At 34.7% G+C, this 25471-nt stretch overlaps 1 protein-coding gene and 1 long non-coding RNA gene across 3 annotated transcripts in view; both read right to left on the bottom strand.

Moving 5' to 3' along the window:
• Positions 1-573: 573 nt before the first annotated feature.
• Positions 574-2016, bottom strand: LOC126739744 (uncharacterized). The gene is made up of 2 exons (XR_007661699.1): positions 1647-2016; positions 574-1378 (listed from the first exon to the last, which is right to left on the bottom strand). It is a non-coding gene; the product is annotated as an uncharacterized LOC126739744 (long non-coding RNA).
• A 1952-nt stretch (positions 2017-3968) lies between these two features.
• Positions 3969-25471, bottom strand: part of LOC126739176 (tyrosine 3-monooxygenase) — a 34744-nt gene continuing 13241 nt past the window's right edge. For both annotated transcript variants that reach the window (XM_050444742.1, XM_050444743.1), the window contains exons 4-7: positions 21690-22176; positions 21301-21633; positions 14422-14548; positions 3969-4886 (exon numbers count right to left, since the gene is read on the bottom strand). In XM_050444742.1, coding sequence (XP_050300699.1) covers positions 4482-4886; positions 14422-14548; positions 21301-21633; positions 21690-22176 — 1352 coding nt within the window. In that variant the 3' untranslated portion in view covers positions 3969-4481. The remainder of the gene's footprint in view (positions 4887-14421; positions 14549-21300; positions 21634-21689; positions 22177-25471) is intronic.

Below are 25471 nucleotides of genomic sequence, written 5' to 3'. Positions count from 1 at the left end.
CAGAACTTCTAATAATGAAGGCCAGCAATAACTCCTCAAACCACGCAAGATGGTGACTTCGGTCCCGTCGAAGAACCGAAAGTACTCTTACACAGGCTGGATGTACAAAATAATATCAATATCAGGCCGCTTTCACACGGGTCGGTGTAGCAGCGGTCTGGTAGCGGCCCAGCAATTACCGTAACGATGCTCTGCCGCATTATCTATTTACATGAGGCAACATATTCCACAGCAGTGTAGTGAACATGTCGTCGTCTAGTGATGAAGAGGACATTGTGTTATATATGTATTTTAAGAGATTACAACACAGAAAAAAAAAAAGAAAATATTGGGTGCATCCGTACATTGAAAGAAACATTAACTGTAGGTTATTTGTTGCCGCTCAAGAATTAACTTTAATTGATGGAAAATGTCAGTCAATGTACAGAATGAGAAAAGCTTTATTCCAAGACCTTGAACAACTTATTAGTCCAATTATTCGTAGAGAAAATACGAACATGAGAGAATGTGTAAGTGCTGGAGAAAGGATTTTAATAACTTTGCGGTAAGTACTATGAATAAAACAAAACACACTACTCTACATTATCTGTATTGAAATTCGAAAAAAAAGAGTAAACATTTGGTGCTACGGCTGACTCTGATTGTGCTGTCGGAATTTCACTGTAATAAGTTTCTTCTGGAGAGTGAATCGGTCGATCAGGAGACACTAAAGGTGTTAGTACAGAGCGGCTGGTAGATGGTCTTTCGAATGAAGATGAGAAGGATGGATTGAATGTAGGTTGAAAATTTTGCAATTTTATTTCATCAACAAGGATCATCAGTTTGATTTTAAATTTCCTTTGTTGTTCTTCTAGTAAGAAGTGATGCATGTGATAAGTAAGAAGTGATGCATGTGGCTGATTTTTTCTTTATTTTCAGAGTTCTCCACATCTTGAACCTTTCTTGTTTTTGCTTTTAAATAGTTGACTGAAATGTTTGCTCACCTTCTGTATTGTAACGTTTACGACATCGAACGGTACTCATTGAGGTAGATGCTGGCGTTGCTGATAAATGTTGTATTGTTTTCTGTTTTGCTAATGATGCAGGTCGATTTGTTTCTTCTGTTAAATTAAAGTCGTCATTCCGAGAATTTTTATTAAAATTTTCATTTGAAGGTCTTCTGTTGCTAGATTTTCACAACAACGGTCTTCATCAGGAATAGGTTCTGGGACATTGCCATTATTTTCGGAAGTATTTACTGCTTTTACATAAGGCAGTATAAATTGCAAATATACCTTGAGGTAATACGGTTTTTTTGCTTTAGAACCACTTGGAGGGGTGTTCATACTTCGTAGAAATGAAGATCTGATGTTGCGCCATTTTTCCTTACACTCTTGAACTGAAATAAAAAAAAAACAAATCAATTTGTAGAAATATAAAAGTTATATGTTTGATTATTTCTTATTAATTCTAGGTATCTTGCCACGGGATGCACTTATTCTGCTCTGGCCTTATATTTTGCAAGAGGAGTTAAGACAGTATCGTATATAGCAAGTGAAACAACATTAGCTATTTGGCTAACACTTTTCATAATGTTTATATGAAAATTCCCTCTAACGAAGAGTGGAAGGAAATAGCAAATCGTTTTTACGAATTATAAAACTTACCTAACTGCTTAGGAGCAATTGATGGCAAGCACGTTACAATACAAACACAATACAAACAATTCCCAACTCTGGATCAACAAATTACAACTGCAAACACTACCACTCAATTGTTTTACTTGCGGTTTGTGATGCATATGGCTTATTCACAATGATAGAAACCGGCTATGCAGGCAGAAATAATGATGGAGGAATTTTTCTTGCATCAAATTTAGGTCAGTGGTTGGAAGGAAATGGTCTAAATCTACCCGCTAGTGCTTGTTTGCCACATGATGAGAGCTAGGAAAAAGTGCCATATTTCTTCGTAGGAGATAACGCGTTTCCCTTAAAACGATATTTAATGAGACCATTATCCAGTGTTTGTAGACCCTATACAAACACTGGATAATAAGAAACGTATATTTAACTATAGGTTGAGCAGGGGACGAAAAACCATAGAATGTAGTTTTGGCATGGTAACTCAAAAATTTCAAGTGTTGCTAACCCCCATAAGGTGTACAGTGACACTCATATTTTTCTATTTCGTGTACTAAATTCATCTCGTTCGACATTTTCAACTTCCAAACACAAACGTAAACAATCATTCATACATGCGGTATAAACCATTTACCGCCTAAAAACTTGCAGATAAGCAGCATGTCGTGCCGAAATCTTGTTGCGTCGACTCGTGTGAAGTCAAACATTTGGTTATATAGAAGCGACATTTGCTCTGCATACCGAACGTCTACCGCACGGCTGTTGTATCGCTGCCATACCGACCCGTCTGAGCCTTAGCCTGTATAAGTATTACTACTATGAAGGAGGACTGAATGGCTACGTGGCACTCTTCTTCATAGACGATGGATCGTGGTTGAGAGAAGCGAAACAGGCTATACCTCAACTTTGATAGCATAAAGGGCTCTTGGGCCCTTGAGATGGAGGGACCAATGCCGGGAACCTCCGCACAATCATAAATAACAGGACTAAACTTATACCACTGCAAGACTGCAACCTTTGGCCTTCACATAGGCCTAAGCCAGAAATCGTTTATTTAAGGAGCTAGATAAAAGGACTAGGAAATCTTAAAGGGAGACTTCTATCAAAACAAGAGGGATCAAACTGCAAAAACTGTTTCATAAGCTGTGGGAGTTTTGCCACAGGAACAGGGCGACGGTCAAATTGAAAATTAAGGCAGCGGAGAAAAGCTAGGACACGACAATAGTGTTAGCATACTTCCCCAACGATCAACAAGGGTAACTACCTCCCACTACAGTTTGAAGGCTCGTAGATAAACAAAAACCAGCAAAAACTATACTTCTAATAGAATGCGATGCCATACTATTTGGGGTAGCATTGAAACAAACAAACAAAGTGAGTTACTACCAGATTACTGTACCACCTCGGGCTTAAATAGACTTAATGTGGGGGACGACATTCGCCAACGTACTCCGATGAGAAGTAATTAATTTAATCCTCAAAGGAGGAATTGCAAAGAACACACTTTTGACCTTGTGACAAAGTGGCACGTATTTGACGAACCTAGAAAATGTATTCAACGGAGGAGAAAAAAAAAGCGCTGACAGAGCAAACCATATCAGAGAACACCTACTGGTGGAACTAAGAAGTGAATGAGTCTAGGCAGATAATAAAATATCTCTTCAACAGAGCAAAGAGAACTACGGAGCGGTATTAATATAGACAAAGCTTAACCATATGAATGAATGAAAGAATGATGCTGCAAAAAAGACAAAAGAAGAAGGATCAAGGAAACTATGCAGAGACCTAATTGAGATACCAATATAGGCAACACTCTCCAAGGGGTTTAATAGTCAAGGGGCCGCAACAGATCCTTGGCTCTTGCATAGATGATAATCAAGAAGATTATCGATTAGTTGGGCTTGCATACTTACTTCCCGGTATCGGAAATTCTTTAATCAATACAGGCCTCCAACCATAATCCATCAAAGTAAAAACCAAACGTCAAAAGGGTGATTAAATGATGTTTTACAATGATGTTTGAGTCGATAGTAAGATGCCAAGGGAGCTGTTATGCATATAGATCTTTTGACGTCAGGCCCCTCAGAGGTCAGTAATTTTAAAAAACCTAAACTCTGATCTGAGAAAGCTTACATCCCTGGCATACTATAGTTATTGCTCAGATATTTCAATAGTATTGAACTCAACAGCGTTAATCCTAAACTTTAAAATTTCTATCTCAAAATGTTCAATAGTTTCTTTAAACAGAAATTGGGGTGGCAGGTTCCTTTCAGGATTTTTATTTTAGCGTAATTACAGTCAATTTCCGGTGGCAGTGAGAATATAAATACAAAAATTGAAACACAAAAGTCTGATTGCACATTTATATTTTCTAAACATTTTTTTACATTACAATGTTGCCTAAATCATAAAATACATTTATCATATCTATAGAGAATTGCGGCAATACGCGTGCGAAGGTGCTATTTCTATCTAAAGTTGCATAAATACATACGTAAGATAACGTGGCGTTGTCAATGCGAATTCTTAAAAAGCGAACATTTAAATAAAGCATCATCAATATAAATTCAATAGTCAATAATTACAAAGGAACTAACGCGTTTTAAGCCCGCTGACCCTACGCCACTGTCTTTTTTTTATAGAGGGTTACTACTAGACACGACATCAATCACATAATCAGTGGTGCAATATTGCACACTACCTACTCACTATCAACTAGATAATACTTTAAGAATTAATCTATCCTAACGCCTACGAGCTTTTAAATATATAAATATATTAGAGTCAAAATATATTACAAGAAAACAAAATTTTACACAACAAACACAACCAAATAAGCGAATTTAGTAATAAATTATGAACTTAGCAAATGCTAGGAGCCTTCATCTTGTGAATGGCGTTAGATAGATGTAGTACCTCGGTGTTCAACTGATGTACCAAACTTTCCAGTTTTTCTACGGAATCGAGTACTTCCACTCTGCCAGTATGTGGATTGAATCTCACTTCAAATGGTCTGGACATGCCGCTCACCCATCTTCTGAACTTATCCTTCATATCATCGAAACTTTCTGCTACGTAATAAATCGGTTGGTACTCCTGGTCTTGGTAGGGCTGAACGGCGGTGGATGCTGGATCGAATGGTCTGTGCTCCGGCTTGTCTGAGAGGGCGTGTAGTAGTTCTCCGTAAGCTGAAAGGAGTCCTGCTCCGTAGACTTTGGTTTCTCCGGCTTCCTTGCACAGGCCAAACTCTACGGTGAACCAGTAGACCTGTAAGTAATACAACTGAGGTTATACTTGTTTATCTAAGAAATGTCATGGAATGGAATGTTTGTTAGTTGAGTAGTTAAAAATTAAATTTGAAAATTTATTTTTAATCAGATAGATCGGTAAAAATGTGCATAAATTTGTATATTAGTATCATACAAATACTAAACAAAAAATTAGCTAAATTTATCAAACATTTAGAAATGTTAGATTTGGACCACACATAAAGATTCAAAATTTTTACTAGAAAACATAAAGGATGAAGAAAAACAGCTCATTACAAAAAGTCGTGATATTTAAAAGATTTAACCGATATTGGTAATGATCTACAAATAAGAGCACCTATTGGAATGAAAATACTAAAATGTGACTATAAGGCTGTTTTCCTTCCTAAATAATGAGCCATATAAATTACTAGGCAAATCCATCTAAAAGCTCTCTTTTGCAGTATAAAAAGATACTGAACAAGGTAGTCACAGGCATTATTCTAAAAGCAGATGCAGTAACGTAACGGGACTCAACAAGACCAAAAACTTCACTAAATTCCTCAGTTACAACCCTGTAACAGCATAATACCCAGCTGATATTTTGCTACCAAAATTGTCTACGTGAGCCATAAATCTAAGTTTAATATCAATTATGACATCAAGAAATTTGCTACTAGTACACTGCACAATCATATTTCCAGCAATAGAAACATCGCTTACGTTGTCTTTAAAGCACAAAACCTTCGTTCAAAGAGAAGTTCAACAACAGTCGATTGAAATCAAACCAGGCCATCATCCTACTAAAATCCCTTTGCAAACCTGAATACAAGGACTCACTGTTGGAACCATGATAAAGAATCGTGATAATATTAGCAAATAAAGCTAATTTTTCTCTGTATGCCAAGGTTTGTAAAGTCATTCACATACAGGACAAAAAGTTCCAGAGCAGATCCCTGTGACATATCCCATCTAAGAGATATCAGAGGATTCTACGCTCAAAGGCACGGCCACCTAAATTATATGAAAACCACAACTGTATCACACCGCTAAATCTCATGTAATATGTGAATCGTAATTAATATGTCACGGCTCACACAGTCGAATGCCTTTGATAGATACCAAAAGACTGCCGTCGAAGCCTCGCCACAGTAATTGTGGATTATTGTACAGCATCATGTTTATTAAGATCATCGCGAAAACCTAATTGAAAACAAGCAAGGATGTTATTAGATTTTAGAAAAGATCTGACCTTGGATAGAGTCGACAAAAGAGAGAGGAATACGAAAAATCTCAAAGCAACTTCAGGCAGACTCAAGAAAACTTGGGCATTATTTGACATGTAAGTAAGAGCATCAGAAGTGGGACTTTGTTGTAGACTTTCAGCGATATTACAAAAGTCAGAATTCTAATTCTTTTACAACTCTCCGATAATTACTTTTATTGTCAATATTGTTAATCATTGTAGGTTTAAGCTGTTATGCAAATAATTTGAATAACAAATGTGTTAAGTCTAATAAGATGATGGTATTGAGCAACTATAAGCAAAAAAAGTATTTATGAAAAACTGGAGATCAGAAAGAGATCTTGGAGACCTATAATAAACCAAAATCTGCCCAGAAGAGATAGACTTGCATTAATTTTTTTAAAAGTCAGAGCTATAATAATATAAAATAATCGGGTGAATTTTTAAAAAGCAGAAAATGTTTCATATTTTAAGAATCTAAATATTTTATTATTTTTTTATTTTTAGCTTAGCATCAAGCATCAAATTGAAAATACTGAAACATCCGGCATAGCCTAATAAGGTTAAAAAAAAGATAGAGCAATGATAATATGAAATAATTGTAGGAATAAAGTTTTTCCTAATTGTCTTTAATACATGAAAACTTTTGATATCTGATTTCTTCTTTAAAATTTTTAAAATCGGTAATTTTACCTGATTTTAAAATATGACTTTGTAAATAGGCTCATGTTCACCAAAAGCGAGAGTCTTAAGATCAGCTACAATTTTTAATGATTTTTTAAATTCCAGAATTCGCCTCCAAATCTTTTACTGGATAGGCTCATGATTTTAATTAAACGAAAATGTAAAATAATCATTAAAATTATAGACCATTAGTTAACCTACATTTCGAAACTTTTCAAGCAAGGACTTTTCAATTTTTTAAATATTCTTAAGGTACAAAGTTCATAAGAAAGTTTCTATATTTTTGAAAGAGACTCTTAAATGGCATTTCTAGCAATTATAGTGCAACCTTCTGCGTAAAAACTATAAAGAGTAAAATTTTTTCTTCATTTTTCTGTAACCTAAAAATAGCTAATTTTGACATTTACGCAAATCATACTTTTCAGAACTTACCTCAAGTCAAAGTCGTCAAGTAAAACCATAAAAAAGAACTATTAAATTAAAAATGTTTATAGTTAAAAAGATCAATATCAAGATTTATTTAAATAAGGCTGATTAAGCTTATGGCTATTCCCATATGGGGTGTGACGTAATTAATGACCATGTACGCATTTCGCGAGTAGTCACGCGTGCCACTCTTGACCATGGCATGGTACCCTACCGTAATTATAGAAAAGTGCATCTCGCGAATGCCGTTCTACCGTATTAGATGGCGATTATGCATCTTTTTGTGCTTTTATTTGAATATCGGTTTAAGTATTGCAACTATTATTGAGAAGGTTAAGTGTTTTTGTCCATAAACATATCAAAGGAATAGTCAATCATGAAAAATTGGCCATTTTTCAGGTCCATTAAGCAGGTCGTAAACTCAGTGTTTTTCCTTTATAAAAAAGGTAAAATGAAAAAAAATCCGATGTTCATAAAAATTTTATTATAGTCATAACTTCTTGTAAGTAGTTTTTTACTATGGTGATTATTTTCTAAGATAAGTTATGAAAAACAAATATAAAATGTTTTATAAAACTTGTTTTTTGTAACATTAAAAGAAATGTAAGCCCTATAAGATGTTTATGATGAAGGTATTAGATTTTATTCCTTTAATTCCTTAGATTAAAAAAAAATTAGCAGTTCAACCTTTTTTAATGATTAAAACATTACTGCCAATTAAAAAAAATAAAATAAGTTTGAAGATTAGTTATTTCTTCCAAAAGGAAAGGACTTAAAAAGGAAAATTCTAAAAATAAATATAAAATCTTAAAAAAATAAAAATTAAAATTAATTAATTACCAATTGATTTTGCTTATTCCTTGGAAATTAAAAAAAATTGATTTGACCTTTTTATGATTTTTTTTTAAGAGCAAAACTGCTAATCCCATTCAGATCTCAACATACAAACCATATAATGTAGGCAGTCTAACCAACAAAATTACACGAATTTTGTACCAGAACAGACTAGACGAGAAACTTGTAGTAAAACCGAACATTATAAAAAGAGCTGCAAGAGAAACTGCATAGTGTAGTAAGAAAATTTGTGTATCAGAAGAAAAAACTATATCAAAAGAGGTTGAGCACCCAGGTCCAGAAGAATAGAGACCAATACTTAGAAATGAATAGAACAACCAGGTGAATTATAACTATAGCACATAAAAAAATTTGAGATAAAAAGGGAAGGAAAATTAATACCTATATAGATGGAAAAAAGTGCTTAGAATAGTGGAAATACCAAAAGCTGTTGACTGAAAATATAGAAGACTATTTGTTGAACACACCTACGGTTTTAATAGGGTAATACAATATTAAATTTAAAAACCGGATAGGTTGCAGGTTCAAGAGGCGTTGAACTAATCATAAATTAATAATATAAGTATAAAATAATAATAATAATAATAATAATAATAATAATAATAATAATAATAATAATAATAATAATAATAATAATAATAATAATAATAATAATAATAATAATAATAATAATAATAATATAATAATAATAGTCGGTGGCAGGGTGCTGAGGAGGCGGGCCCCTGTCATTCAAACAATTACAGCTCAACAACGGAGCAACTCACCACCAAAAGCTCCTCCTGCTGAAGGTGCTGCACAGGAAATTCAGCCAGTGCTCACGCAAGCGGGACTACCAAGAAGGCGCATGAAATGGACTACGTCTATTAATGAAACCATAATGCGAATCTTCTACAGAATCACCAACAATGAAAGGGAGATGGTCGGATATCGGCAACAACTTTACGCCGAATTCTGCGAGAGATATCCAGAACTAAATATGACCGAACAGCGCGTTGCGGACCAATACCGTGTAATCCTAAGGAACAACCTTATGCCAGAAACTCGATTAGTAACCACTAGACGAGAAGTAATACTTGAACTGAATAATAACCCTGCTTCACCAGAAATACCAAACGCGGAAGCATAAGCTGAACACCAGCTACTTGAACCAATTCAACAACTAATGCTCACTGAAATCCGTGACAATGATACGCAAAATGTTGAAGAGGATCTTGAAAAACTGCAGGCAGAATTCAGAAGGGCATTGATGGAGTTCGATGGAACAAATCCGCTACTTAGACCCCCGGAAAGATATAGGGCAGCTCATCGCATTTATCGGAGGAGTGCGAACATCTAAGACACGAAAGAACGTAACAGCAATCATGAGTCGTTACCAGCATCATGCCCAATATAACCCAGAAAATCGAACACCTGAAGAATGTTTGCATACACTGAAACAATTATCGGTATATGCAGGACGGTTTAAAAGATATAAATCCAGCAATAGCAGAAAGCAGGACAATGCGCTTTTCGTACGCTCGGAGAAATCTTTTTATAGAAAACTTAAGTTTTCAACCAGTCCTTGCGAAAATAACTATCCAACCAGCGATGAAATTTCAACATTCTGTAGTAGTCAATTAACAACGACAACACCATGTAATAACCAGGCAAGTTGGATAGATGAAGAGCGACAAAAGTCTCAACTTTTCGAGCAAATGCATCATCAGTCATTTACCGTTGAAGAGGTCTCCACTATAATTAAAGGCCTTCACAACTGGAAAACCCCTGGTCCAGACCACGTACATAATTATTGGATCAAAAAGCTGTGGTCAACCCACAAACAACTGACCAAACTAATAAATGATCTGCTGATGGAACCGAACAAACTTCCAACGTTCCTCACTCAGGGATCAAGTTTTCTGCTATTAAAAGATCCACAGAACACACAAGATCCAGCGAAATATCGGCCAATAACATGTTTACCAACACTGTATTAGCTGATAACCGCGTGTCTTACAGAGCGCATATACCAACATTGCGAGGACAACAACATTATTGCTGTTCAACAGAAGGGATGTGCTAGGGGAGACATGGGCTGTAAGGAGCAATTGACCATCGACTCCGTAATTTGCAACCAGCCTATAGTAATAAGAGAAATTTCTACACCGCCTATGTCGATTACAAGAAGGCCTTCGATTCTATTCCACATGAATGGCTTATTGATGTCCTTAGGATATATAAAATAGATGAACGCATTGTGACTCTACTGGAGAGCACAATGGCGATATGGAGAACAACTAAGCATCTACAACTTCCTACTAGAGAGAGTATTGAGACAAACACAATACCGATCCGTAAGGGTATATTCCAGGGCGATTCTCTGAGTCCACTTTGGTTCTGTCTAGCCATGAATCCTCTATCATCTCGACTCAATTCCACCTCTTACGGCTTTGCTATTAAAAAGAATAGTAGGGAAATCGCAAGAGTCAATCATTTGCTCTATATGGACGATCTAAAGCTAATGGGTGCCACTAGTAATCAACTGGATCAGATGCTGAACATCGTGGAGGAATTCTCTGCTGATATCGGAATGAGGTTTGGGCTGGATAACTGTCGTATTAACAACATTGTACGAGGAAAGATGCAGCCGGGATCCTTCGAGATGCAGGATGGCCAAACTATAGATGCCATGGAAGAGGGTGATACATACAAATACCTGGGAATGGTGCAGGCAGCGCGAATAGACCACCGAACAATAAAAGATAATCTCACTGCTGAGTTTACAACAAGAGTAAAGCACATAGTGAAAACGAGCCTCAACAGTAAGAATCTATTTAAGGCGTTGAATACGTATGCCTATACAGCACTAACATATTCCTTTGGAATTGTGGGGTGGAGCAAGACGGACATCCAGAACTTGCAACGGAAGGCACGAACATTATTGACTAAGGCTCAAAAACACCAGCCTCGAAGTGCCACAGAAAGAACTACGCTACCAAAACATCAGGGAAGTAGAGGATTGGCAGACATTGGCAAACAGTTAGACTCACAAATTTCAGTTCTGAGAAATTTCTTTCATGAAAAGGCTAGATTGTCCGCTCTGCACCGTGGTATATGAGAGGTCGATGACTCTACACCTCTGAAACTGAAGAATCGCGAAATCGAAAGTCACCATGTCACTGATGAAAAAAAACCTCGATCATGGGCACAAAAACCACTGCACGGGAGACACGTCAACGAGGTAAGCCAGGGACATGTCGACACCAACGCGTCGAACTACTGGTTAACTTCAGGACAACTGTTTCCCCAAACGGAAGGTTTCCTCTTGGCCATACAAGACCAAGTTATTCCAACTAGAAACTACTTGAAGTGCATTATTTCGGATCCTTCAGTATAGAATGACAAATGTCGATATGGATGCCAAGTGACAGAATCCATTCAACACATAACGAGAGGATGTCAAACGTTTGCCCAAACTGACTATAAGGCACGTCATGACTGCGTGGGAAAAATACTGCACCAAGAACTTGCAGTTAAACTGAACCTCTTGAGGACGGACAAAGTTCCATATTACAATTATACTCCAGAGCCGGTTCTTGAAAATGGCGAGTATAAATTGTACTGGGACCAAACTGTTCTCACCGACCAAAGAACTGTCAACAGTAGACCAGACCTTATCCTGGTGGATAAGCGACTAAGGAGAACCACACTGATTGACGTTGCTATACCTAATAACAATAACCTCCAAGGAAAATACAACGAAAAGATCATCAAATATCGAGATCTTGAAGGGCAAATCAGACGGCAATGAGAGATGGAGCATGTTCAAACAATTCCGATAATAATCTCGTCAACTGGACTTATACCAAAAGCCCTTCAGAACCTCAAACAACTGGGACTAAGTGAGCACCACTACAAAAACATGCAAAAAGCGGTGCTACTGGGGACAGCACGGGTCGTCAGAAAGTTCATGGGTACAGAAGACCGAACACCATCCAGGGCCCGACAACCTGGAAAGGGTCCCCTCAGAGCTTAATCCTTTTGATATCTTAGATATCTGGGATAAGTGAATGTTCCCCGTAAAACAGGAGTGTGATTGCCGCAAGGCAAAAATAAATAATAATAAAGTTGAACACGCTGAACTAATCAAATATAAGCCATAAAAATTGCAACAACTCACTTGTTAAATCAACCAATACCTAAATGGCGATGTTGTCTCTGCAGAATGGAAAGAGGCATATATATATCAACCATCTATAAGAAAAGAAAGAAACTGGAATGTTGAAAACACATAGATATGTGTAACCAGTCATCTGTGTGGAAGAATTATCCGAGATTTCATTGAACAGGCATATATGAACAAAGAAGAAGAGGAACAGTCCAGATTTCGAGCTTTGAAGTTATCATAGCGGGTGATATAGATGACTGAAAATTGCAGGAAGACTATAGGAACTAAAGACTGAAGATAGGGATGAAGTAACTAGTTGCATAAATAAATAAAGATAGATAAATAAAAAAAAGAATAACCCAGAAGAATTATAGAATGTCTAAATGATATACTATAGACTATAGAGTAACGAAATTTAGAAACAACGTAAATATAACATATATGAAACACTCAATAAAAGCACTTTAACTTAATAGAGACAAGACCGGAATAAAATTGAAGAAAACTTAAAGCCACTGAAATGGATAATTTAAGGAGATCACTAAGTACATCAAGTACGATCTAAGTACTTAATCCCTACCTGTTAGTAGAGATTGGGAATAAATGGTTCTATGATGACAGACATAGAGCTAAAACAGCAAATATGCTACAGCCAGGCTCAAAGGATGGAAGAAACAAGAATTCCCAAAATTGCCATAAAATAGGTAGCACCGTGTCCTGTGGTATTCCTGAAACAGTGGAATAACAGAAGAGAGTGGAGGATGTCCAGTGCGTACTTTTTATAAGATTGCTTTGAAAAATTATATTTCACTCTATTACTTGACTTTTGGATTGTTTTTGCTAGGAATTGTAAAGAGTACTTATTTATTTCCTCCAGGTAAGAAAAATGACGTACGGAAAGTACGCCATTTCTCACATAAGAAATACCCAAAATTGAATAAACTATTTAAAAATGAATGAAATCAATATGATTTGCTTTGAATTTTTTTGAATGGTACAAGCAATTTCTTTTTACTTTCCTGAATAAAAATATAAATTTTTTTTTTTTTAAATTAATGGAAAAACTTTTTAAAATGTAACATCATTTAAAGAGTTTTATTATACTTATTCTAGATATTTTAGTCAATTTATCCTTTGATGCATTTAAGTATTAAAAATAAATTGATTCAGCTACCTGAAAGTGATAAAAAATCATTTAAAAACTTTGAAATAAATAAGTTTAAGCAAAATATGTGATCCCTATCAATTTTAGACAACTTCATTCTGCATTTACTTACTCTAGGCATTTAAAGTAATTTATTATTAATTCCAGGCAGCTGCAATTTTGTTCACTTATTCCAGATATTAGAATTAACTCATTTCACAGCCATTATTAACACTATTTTAAAATATTATATTCGAAAAAAAATAGTGTCTAGAATTTATTTTAATTCTGGAAATAAAACCATCGGGTAACCATCTCCCGTTTTAATCAGTAAAAGACATTATCATACCTAAAATACTTTGACCACAGTAATTAAATATCAGTTACAAAAAATTAATTATTTTGAAAATTTTTGTTACTTTTTTGACCATCGTTAAGACGACTAGTTTTCTATTCAAAATTTAATTTAAAAAAAATCAATACTATTCTAATATAATGTAAATGGGGAGAAATCAATAAACAATAAACCATTCACTTATCTCATACATATAGGGGTAATAACCAAGACATATTTATTACAATAATTCTTACCCAATGTGCAAAATCTTATTAAGTTTATAACACTTAATCACCAAAGTAGTTAATTTATTATGATTTGTAATTAAATATTGCAACTATAAGAACCCAAGATCGAGACAAGGACTTCTACTATGTTAATAACGTATTAAGATCATCCCGAAGAATGTCATTGTCGCATTAGCCAATTTCTAATATGGACATGACAAACTAAAACGTCCATAACACTGCAACAGAAGATTCACTTTTATAGTTATTTATGTTAGTCAAGGTGAAATCCGATACGCTTGAATCGTTTTAATATTATATAAGAGTGTGATGGGAAAGCAAATATAGAAGAAAAGTGTGACACCTTTTTACGTAAGAAAGTAATAAGCGGATTTGTAGGCTATTTTTTTTAAATAGTATTGTGTGTAAAAGAATGTTATAAGAAGAGTTATACAACGTTTTCAAGAATAATGTTGTGTAGTACTTACAGTGGATAGTTTCTCGATTTCCTCGTCGGATGCTCCCAGGGAGGCCAAGCCGATTTCTTGGGAGAACTGGGCGAAGCTGGGATCCGCCAGTAAGGGCATGTGACCAAGGATTTCATGGATTGCGTCTCTGAAATAGCATTTATTGTTAGTTAGATTTATTATACATATGAGTAATTTTTGGTTTTTCTAATTTTCATGCTTTTAAAAAAAAATATATATATTAATTTTAAGTTGTTTTTCGCTTATGATGTAGAAAACATTTAAAAGTAATGTAAAAGGGAATTGCCTAAAAGAGTTCTTGATAAAAATACAGAAATGAGCCCATATGATGCTTTAAATAATAAAAAATGTTTCAATAAGAATGCATTGCATGCGAGGATTAAATTGCGCGCCATGTTTGACAGTCATAATGTCACATGATTAAGACGTGACAGATCGAGAGTTGACAGATGGAGCATTACATACACGAACTTATGGCCACGATACCCACTATAAAAATCGTGGTTGTGTCCTTTTGAACATTTTCAGTGTTGCCAATAAAAAATATATATATATATATTGAATAACGTTAATACAGTTGACGACGCTGACGTTTGACGTGTGAGTATAGCGGATTGTCTAGTTTTTGGCGATTTGTAAACGACGCTTGGTTATATCAACTGAAACAGGCGATGTACCTTCCTCCTTATTTAATACGTGAATAATGTATCACCATCTTTATTTGAAGGTATTTGGCTCACTGTTTCTCAAAACCGAATTATTGTGAATTACTATTTTTACTATATAAACCCTTGCTAATTACAAACCCTCATAAATTCGTCTAAAATTTAAAGGAAGATCATCATTTTCTAATTTATAAGATTCAAGTTTTTTTTAATTTTTTTTTTAATAAACTTTATTACTGAACTTAAAACAGTTTACAAAGCTGATAACAAGTCCTTCATTAGGAATATTTTAACATTTAAATTCAATAGTCAGTTAAGTATACATGATAATATAAGCTTAGATAAACTATAAAAAAAATTAACACTTTCAATATTTATCCCTTTAACCCACAAATCAACCCCAAAACAAAAAATACCAAAACTATATAAATTTTCTCCTAGGTCATTCAGACACAGCATTTAATTCCGCCAAATGTTTTTTTAGTTTTTTTATAAACACACTAGTTTTTTTTATAATCACAATAAATGGTGGAAGTTCGTTATAGCACCTTATTGACTGGCTAATTACACCGTTTCTCCGCTTGTCAGTCCTTGATCTTGTTAGAAAAACACATTGTCTTGCCCTCGTTAAATAATTGTGAAAGTCACTACTCTTATTTAAAGTTACCTTAGTTTTAGGTTCATTATTTATAATTTTTTTTAATAACTTACATCGTTCCAAACTTATTATCTGTTCAACTTTTAAAAATTGGTATGTTTTATATAATTAAGCAGTAGGAAACAACCTAGGCAAATTATAAAGGTATTTTATAGCCCGATTTTGTAGTCTTTGAAGCTTCTTTACCAGAGTTTTCGTTGTTGATCCCCAAATAGTACCCTATGTATTGCAGATGTGATTTAAACAACGCATTATCCACCGCTCTTTTCATTTCATCAGACAAATAACTCGCACATCTTTTGATAGCACCACAAGCACTGGACAGTTTCTTCTGTACATGACAGACGTGATTTTTGTAATTTAATTCTTCATCGATATACAGTCCAAGGTATTTGTAGCAGTCAACTTTTTTAATTAGATTAGTGTTTATTTTAATGTTTGTTTCACTAATTTTTTTATTTTTATTCCTAAACACCATATATACAGTTTTGTTTGCATTTATTTTTAAATTATTTCTTAATAACCATTTGTGATATCTGGCTAGACACATATATTTGTTTCCTTGACTAATGTTTTGAGACACTCACCGACAAACAGCAAAACGGTATCATCAGCAAAAGTTATGTATCTACAGTTAAGGGTGGCTTTTGACAGACTGTGCACGCAAATAAGGTAGAGCAGCGGACCTAGGACAGATCCCTGTGGTACACCCATGATAGTCTCTTTGGTTTTACTTTCTTTGTTGTTCACACTTGTATACTATTTACGTTTCACCAGATAAGATTCTATTAATTTATAGGCAACGCCTCTAAAGCCCATTGACAACAGTTTCTTAAGCCAGTATCTATTGCTAGATTTTTGGAATCCATATTGTTGTGGATTAAATTTAAAAGTTTTTTCTATAAATTTTATTATCCTTCTTTTGATTAGTTTCTCGGCAATTTTAGATAGTACTGAAATAAGAGCTATAGGCCTTTTATTTGTTGGTTCATATTGATTTCCTGCTTTATGAATGGGTATGATTTTTATTACCTTTAAACACTCTGGATAACATCCATTACTAAGCATCTCATTCAACAAGCGAACCAGGATAGGTATTATCAAGGTCTTTACATTTATTATATCAGAGGTTGTAATTTCATCACTCCCAGGAGCTGCTTTTTTTTAGTTCATTTATAATTTCATTGATTTCTTTATCTGTACATGGTGTTAAAAAAATAGTTTTGTCTTGAGCCTCCTCCTCAAATATAGTGTCCAATCCTACCGCCATTCTTTTTTGTTCAACTTTTTTCCCTATTTCATTTCCAACGTTTAGAAAGCAATCATTTAAGGTATCAGCAATCATCGAGGCGAGGGGAACACGGGAATGGGTCGCGCATTCTGACACCGTTGCATCAGTCTTCGCGGGCACCGTATAACTGTAGCGTCAAGTTATTTTGTATAAGTTTAACAATAAATTATTGTCCTTTGTTTTGAAGATTTATTGTTTTATTTAGGGTTAAAGTAACCCTAGTGTTTACATCAGAAGTGGGATACACTACGTGCGGTGTAATTTTGTATCAAGATAAACTTCTTTTGTGTTTTTTTTTTCCTTTATACCAAGAACAATGGCTGAAGAAAACAGTTCGCGTCGCGGAAGTATCGAGTCCATTAACAGTGTAGTGGGTGAAGTGAATGGTGAACTTCCACCTCAAAAACGTCAAAAAATAGATTGGCAAGAAACTTTGGTGAATTTAGTGTCTGCTCAGCAAAAGCAGTTGGCTGAATTATCTCGCCAATCAAAGATGCCTACACAAATGCTGACGTGTTCAACGCCAACGCCCAGTACCTCGGGCGTGGATTTTTCTCATGCGCCTGTGCAGGGAATTATGAACGCAGGGTCTGTTACCTCATTTAAGCTCACCAGTTATGATTCGGATAAAAGTGCTTACTCTATCGAAGAATGGTTGGATGACGCAAGCAAACTAAAAGAAGAACTCAATATAAGTGATTACCTCATGATTTCTAAGGCGAGTGAAGCTTTGAAAAATCGTGCCTACCGCTATTGTTGTGATTGGCGGCCACTTTCTCGCAGCTGGGCAACCTTTTGTGCAGATTTGACAATTGCGTTTCCAGATCGAGAAACTCCAGGTGCACGTGCATTTAAAGCCGCGACGCTTCGCAGCCGAGAGTGTGATTCACTTAGCGAGTATGGCATTCAAAAATTGCGCCATGTCAGCCGTTTTCATGAAAATCTTCCGTGGTTCAAAATTCTAAGTATGGTGGAATTTGGGATGGATCATGGAGAGGCACGTTCTGCATTGCACATCCAAAATCATATATTTTTTCATTGTTTATTTGTATGTATTTAATATCATTGTTCTCACTTCTGTTATTTTTATTGTGTATAGTATTATTAAGTTTATCAGCATAATAAAACAAATATTTAAGTGCATGCATCTATCCCAAGTTAATTGAAACTTTGTCTCATTTTAGGTGAGGATTACTTTCTTTCATAAGTTTTAACGGAATTCTTGAAGAAGTACGAGAAAAATCACACATCTAACGCAACAATCTTAAATTCTTAACTAAATGTAATTTTCTGTTTTGTATTTGTAAACATAACGTCTCATAAGTTCTCTTTAATTGTTTTGTTTCCCTACGATTGGCACAACTGAAATTTGTCAGAGTGACCAACATCGAAAGGACACAATCAAGCAAAATGGCGCTCCCCTAATAGTGGTCATTTACTTGTCATTGAATTGGCAGTCCGGGAATATTTAATAAGTTCGTGATTACACAGTAGAACAGCGCGTCCTGATTGTCAAAAATTATCATGAAAATGGTGAAAGTTTAATTACCCCTATTCGTTAAGTGCGTCCAATGTTCGGTTAAAATAATGTTCGTAGTTCATCTACTGTAAAAGAATAATCAAAAAAATCGAAAGTACTACGTTTGCTCAGTATCTTATATAAACTTGGTTATTTTATCCAATTATGGATATTTCTCATACAACTTCATGTGAAAAATAGGAAAATACGTTATTTTTCATGGTTCAGAACAAAACATCACAACAGCTTGCAAGAGTATGAAGGAAAGTGAAGAAAAAAAAATTTTAACAGGCACTTTTCAGCGAAATCTCACTGAAGATTTACAGCTGCTTGCCTACAAAATCCAACTGACTAAACAGCTTCTTGAAACAATTCGTTTTGCCAGCAGACAGCTGGAATGAACAGCCAAGAGAATTCACCAACTGGATCACTGAAGAATTCACCATGTCCACGTCGATGGCTTCGTTAATAGGCTAAAACTGTTGCATTTGGCGCTTAGAAAATCCACGATTGATTCATTAGAAAGCAATAGATCCATAACGAGTCAGTGTATGGTGTGCATTATGGTCTGGAGGAATAATTGAACCATTTTTCGTCAAATGCAGTAGCGGTGAATGGCAACCTTATTATGTCATCATAACGAAGCTATTAATCTTGACGACACATAGTCTTACCAGGATGGTGCCACATTCTTCCTGGCCCCTCTTAAAATTTTGGCTGTGGGGATATCTGAAGTGACAGATGTAGGTCAATAAGCCTGCAATCATCGAAGTTGATTGTTTCATTAGTAATTCCCATTTCAAAAGTGAAGTTGCTGATGCAGAAGTCTGAAGGAGTTTCTTGGATTTCTTGAACGAGTTCGTGAAAAGAATATAGGACGCAACCCATAGGTTGCTTAAAATAATATTCAACAGATTGTCTATAATTCACAAGTAATGTAAGAGTAAAGAGAAAATCAGAATTAAAAAAAAATCTGATAGAGTTTCTTGGATTTCCTTAAAGAGTGCTTGAAAATAATAAGGAAATGACCCAATATGCTGCTCAAAATTATATTCAACAAATTGTCCTTGATCCAAGTGAAGTTACTGATGAAGAAATTCGGAATTCTGAAGAAAACTTAAAGCAGGATCTCCGATTTTTTGAAAGTGTTTAAAGAAGTTTTCTCTATATGCTCAACCTAATATTTAACTATTATTAATATTATTCATAATTTAGAATTTTAACCTTATTACCAGCTGAATTCAGTTAACTTTTTTATAACGAACTCTTAAGAAATGTTGTTTTCCAAAAACATATATCATTTCTAGAATTAATGAAAGTTACTAATAGAGATATTCGGATTTCTGAGTCCTAGATTTCTAGGACTTCTAGAAGCTGAGCAAACAATGTCAGAAACGGGTAAAGATATCTATATTATTTGCAATAAAGGAAATTAAATTGTCCAGGCATTTGAAGTGGTAATTAGTTTTCAAGGTGAAACTCATTCCAGGAATCTTCAGATGATTTTGAGATGTGTTGCTCAGAAAGGTAGCGAATTCGAAAGAGGACATGAATTAGCAGTATAGGGAATTGAGCATCAGAAATTAAATAAGCTTACTGAGAAAAAATTAGAAAATGTTTTTCTTTATTAAATAGTCAAAATTGTGAGAATGAGATACTCAAACCTTATGGCTGACTCTATAATACCCTATAGACAAGCTCTTGATTAATTACTGAAACCAACAAGTTTTTTTTTAATGCCTCTATGATAACGTATCCAGAAACTACAAATTCAGATCTATTATACTTCTACAGTATACTACAGTATCTTTTTTGATAACATTACTTTGAGAAAATAGTAAGTTCTGAAAAGAATATCTAGCACATAGAAGACTTATTTGCCTTAACTATTAACCAATGACGAGGGATATCTCTTGTAACGTATTCACTTGATTTTTCAATGTTTGCTATGAGTTAGATAACTCTTTCATCGGTAAATTTAAATTTGGATATCAAGGAGGTTATTATTGACCTTAACTTCATTCAACTGCTGTAAAAGATCGTAATATATTACTATTTATTTTAATCATTTTAATTGCAAGATATAACAATAAAATGTAATATGGTTAAATTATTAGCAAGGTTGACATACTGACTTGCACGCCACTGGGTTACAGTTGGAAAAGCTCTTCCTATTTAAATAATTGTTCAAAGACATGCAACGTAATAAAAAAACTTTAAAATTTACTTGAGCTATTCTAAGGTAGTTGTCCCGTTACTTATCTACTTTTTATCCTTATTGACTACGAGGCATTCAAAAATATAAATTGAAAAGCACGAAATTTCGTTGCAGCAAAGTTAATTGGCTTGAAAGACGATAAGGTCTTCGGAGACGAGACTTTGAATCTATTGGGATTTAAAGGAGCTTTAATATTCGAAAGATTTCAGATTTTATTTCAGTTGGTTTCGGATTATTAAAAGAAAAGCAGTGATAGAGAAAAAAATATTGCTACAACGAAAAGCTAATTAAAAAATAATTTTCATCCGGCAAAAATACAAATTTTGCCCACTATGGATTTAATGGCAAATTTCTGACGTCGAGAGTAGCAATTTAATAGAAATTACTGACGCCTCTATGCTGATAATGGACTTGCGAATCCAATTATGGATGTTCTTTGACACTCTCACCGTTCGGAATTTCTGTTGGGGCAACTTTAAATAAAATTTTGTATCCCCTGATGGAAAATTAAAAATGACTAATACTTACGGTTCTGGAGTGTGGAAGGGCGAGTTGATGTGACGGATGTACTGAGTGCTCTGGAAAATTCTGAACGCCAATGAGGCCAAAAAGTCCCTGGCGGTCAAAAGTCCAGCGGCAGGTCTCAAAGTGAATCCGGTATGTTTTTGCATAAACTTAGACATATCTTCCAGTTGTGGAATGTGGTCTGGAACGAACAATCCCTCCTTTTGGAGCAGTCTGAATACTGTACGGTATTCTCCGCAGGCGTGTTTAGGCATAAGTTCTTCGACGGTGGTGAAGACCGACCTCCAAGTTTTATTTTCGGTCTCAGTATATTCAATGTATGGTACTGGGTCCCCACTAAAATAGTAAACATAAATAACATGAAGCTTTTAAAAAAATGAATTAAGACGTACTATTTATATCCAAAAGCAATTTCAGCAATCTCCTTCCTCCTAGCCCTGTAAACCTTATCAGCGAATCCAGGATGGTTCATATCTAAATCAGGTTCGTACTTGGTCATTAAATGATTGCAGTCGTCCAATTCACTTGCGTGCCTAGGGAACCATGGGTTCTTAGCGGAAATGTTATCCTCACCAATCAGGGTGCAATGCTCAAGAGTTTGACTTTGTCTCAAGTTCTTTAGCAGCTGTAGCATGTTAATCCTGCTCATGTCGACTTTTACCAAAGCATCTAGCTGGGTGCCCTGGTTTTGGGTGGGACGGGTTTCCAAATGAACGACCACGCCCTGGTACTTTTCGATGGATTTCAGGACTCTGGCAAGGGAGTTCATTCCTTCTTTCAGGTGAAGGATTAGAGCGGCGCGTTGGTTCATCTTTTCGGATTCTGGATCCTCGGAGATTGCGTTGGATAGGACCACTTCTTCTTCAGTAAGGCCAGTATCTGTAAATGTTTTTCTTTATTAGTCAATATTATGTAAAATAAATTATGCCTTAGAATAATTCTTACATGAATTTAAAAGAAACACAATTAAGTAACACTCAATTTAGATTTCCGAGTAGATTTGGCACTCGAGAAGCTCTGTTTTCCCTGAACTAACCCAGAGATGTAGAAACATGAACATAGAAGTAAATATTTGTCTTATCAACTATCGTAAAGCATTTTATTGCGTCCATCATCAATCATCAACAAATTGGATCAACAAGAGAGACGGCTGCGGAGGTCAGAGTAGAAAGGAGGACCTCAGATGCCATGTCAATAAGAAAGAGTTCCACGGAGGTAAATTTTCTCTCGGAAGCCATTTTTAGAGAGCCTCCGGTGGAAGATATGGGAAGTTTTAAAGTGAATGGAGTCCGCATCACTAATATAAGATACGCTGACGAAACCGTGATCCCTGTAAATAATAAATCTGACTTGCAAAATAACGGTGGACCAGATTACACTACACAGTGAATGATTCGAGCTAGACATGAACACTTCCGAGACTAAATAATGCTTTTGATTAATGGCAGAAATATCGAACATGTATCGAAGTGGGAGATACGTTCTAGAATAGAGCAAATGAGAAAAATTGTCAACAGTTTGAAGCAGTTCTTGATTTTAGCTTGGAGCACAGAATGCGCATGGTCAGGTGCTATATCTTTCGTTACTGTACGATGTAAACGAAGAGATATTAAGAAGAATGAAAAAGGCAAAGGAGTTATTAAAGAGAGAATAACAAGATACATAGATCATATCATTAGTGATAATAAATACGAGTTATTGAGGCTGATAATTGAAGGAAAATTCATAGAAAAAGTTGGAAGTCGCCAGAACTCCTGGCGTAAAAGACATTACAAGATGGTTTGGGTGCCCTTGGGCTGAGATTTGTAGAGCTGCTGTATACAGGATCTTAGTTATATAGACCACCAACCTTCACGATAATGGGGCGTGATAAAAAGAAGAAAAAATATTAGATAAGATACTTAATTTGACAAGATTAAAATGTGCTTAATAAGTATGAAAAGCAAAATATTAAGATTAAGGCATGTAAATAAAAACTGACAGAAACTATCTGAAATAAATAGAAAATCACTATTTGTCTTTAAAGCTTCCCCTTAGCTGCCTAGAAAAGCTCATCTTAACTGTTTGTTTTTTATTTGTATTTTATTTTTTTAGGCAGTTTAACTTCTAAACAATTCTGCTTTCAGTCACTTTAACTACCTGGAAAAAATTAGGAAAAGGTATGTTGCCTCAAAAACGTAAAAAAGGACCTTTGGAAAAAATCCTTTTACATATTAGAATTTTACAAAAAATTCATTTATATTGTTTAATTTTTAATGTTTTTTTTCCTTGCATTATTTTAAATAAATAACTAATACGAATTAAAAACATTAAAGAATTAAATACAAATAAACAAACATTTTGTAAAACATATAATTAAACAGAGCAGACATAAAAAAAACAAAAATTATTTAAATTAAAAGCCTTAAAATTACCGAAAAATAATAGATGACAAAAAAAGTATAAAATATATTTCTTAAAAAAAAATGCATACAAACAGAAAGGTCCTTTGAACTTCAAAATCATATATAATTAGTTCATTACCATTAATCATTGGACTTGAAAATTTATTAACCATGTCTAAATTATATTAACAAATTTCATAACAAATAATAAACTTGTACCAAATAACCACTATTTGGATCCAAGTTTACTAAGTTAGTGTCAAGTTCCATTCTTATTATGACCGAAGGTTGCACGTACACCGGATAATTTTAGTCTCGGTCTAATAATCTCTCCACCTAAACGTTATATAAACTTATGTTTATGTTCATTTGCCATTGAATAACAAGATTTCTTTCGCGATAGCCACCAGTATGTACGATCCGTGAGAAACCTTCAATGCACCACTGACCAATGACCGTTTTATTTTTTTTAACGTTAATTTTTGCCAGATGTATTTAATTAACCCTTTAAGCGGGGGCGATAACACGCCTCTACACTTAACATGAAATAAAACCGTCATCATCATCATCATCATCGTGATCGCGGAGGTCCACAAAATAAAGCCACTCCTGAACATAATCTGTCACAATCATTCATGGACTTAACAGAAAATCCTAAAATTATGCCCGCACGAACTCGTAAAATATAAAATTTTCTCTTGCTCTTGTACCGCGTCAAATGGATTGTGAAAATTGACTTTTCAAATTATGAAAAGCTTTTTACGCTCGGGGTTTTCTTTTGTACGTGTTGCTGCGATTATAGTGGAAAGTATACGGGGTATAACTGTACGTGTGGTGTTTAACAGTTATATTTTCATTATAAAATCTTTAGAAAAATATCAATTAATTAACCATTATAGGAAACTACTATGAGGTTTTATATCTGTGCTCACCATTACCAGTGCAATTACGTTTCTTAGCTTTAAACCCTTCTTTCTCTTCTTCTTCAGCAACCCGCTTTGAATTTCCGCTTTTCCCAAAATAAGATTGTCCCATTGTACATTTATGGTGATTTTAAGGAAGCGATATTGTTGAACACGTTCAATTCGAGTTTCGTGGACATATAGATGATCTTTGTTTATACATCTTTTGTTTCGTTTTCTTTACGCTGATATTAAGATCATATTGTTGACTAAAGTACGCAATAGGATCCATTAACTTTTGCAAAACTTCCAAGCTGCCTGCTATTACCATGGTGTCGTCCACGTATGGAATAATATTTATTCTGACTCGGTTCAAAAGCATATCTTTTTCTACTCCATTAAAAGTTTTCTTGAAATTTTCTTGGGAATAAAAATTGAATATTAAAGGTGAGAGAGAACACATCTCTCTCTAATCTCATGTCATGTCTCTTTGGCAATCTCTTTGGCTTACTATCTGATTCCAATAGAGATTTGGAATTAATCTGATATCTTTCTCGTCCTCTTCCATGATTTTGATCATTTTATGATGCTGAACGCGACTTAAAGCTTTTTCATAATCTATTAGACATAAGTTGCAGTCAATGTCTCTGCATCTTTGAAATAGGACTTTAAAAAGTGTCTCTCTAGTTCTAGTTGCATTTATAAAAATTATGGTTTTTGGATATCCGTTCTATGCATTTATTGTAAATTCTTTTGTAAATTATAGAATTCTGATTGCAGCAATTTTTCAGGAAGTTAAAGATTCTGTTAAAAATGTCACTGATCTAGGCTATTTCTTCATCATAAATCACTTTAAAAAATTCAGCCTCTATCTTGCTGGGTCCTACT

Source organism: Anthonomus grandis, chromosome 8 (assembly GCF_022605725.1).
Source record: "Anthonomus grandis grandis chromosome 8, icAntGran1.3, whole genome shotgun sequence".
Taxonomy (NCBI): domain Eukaryota; kingdom Metazoa; phylum Arthropoda; class Insecta; order Coleoptera; family Curculionidae; genus Anthonomus; species Anthonomus grandis.
Note: the sequence above shows the minus strand (reverse complement) of the source record. Positions and strands in the feature narration are given on the sequence as shown.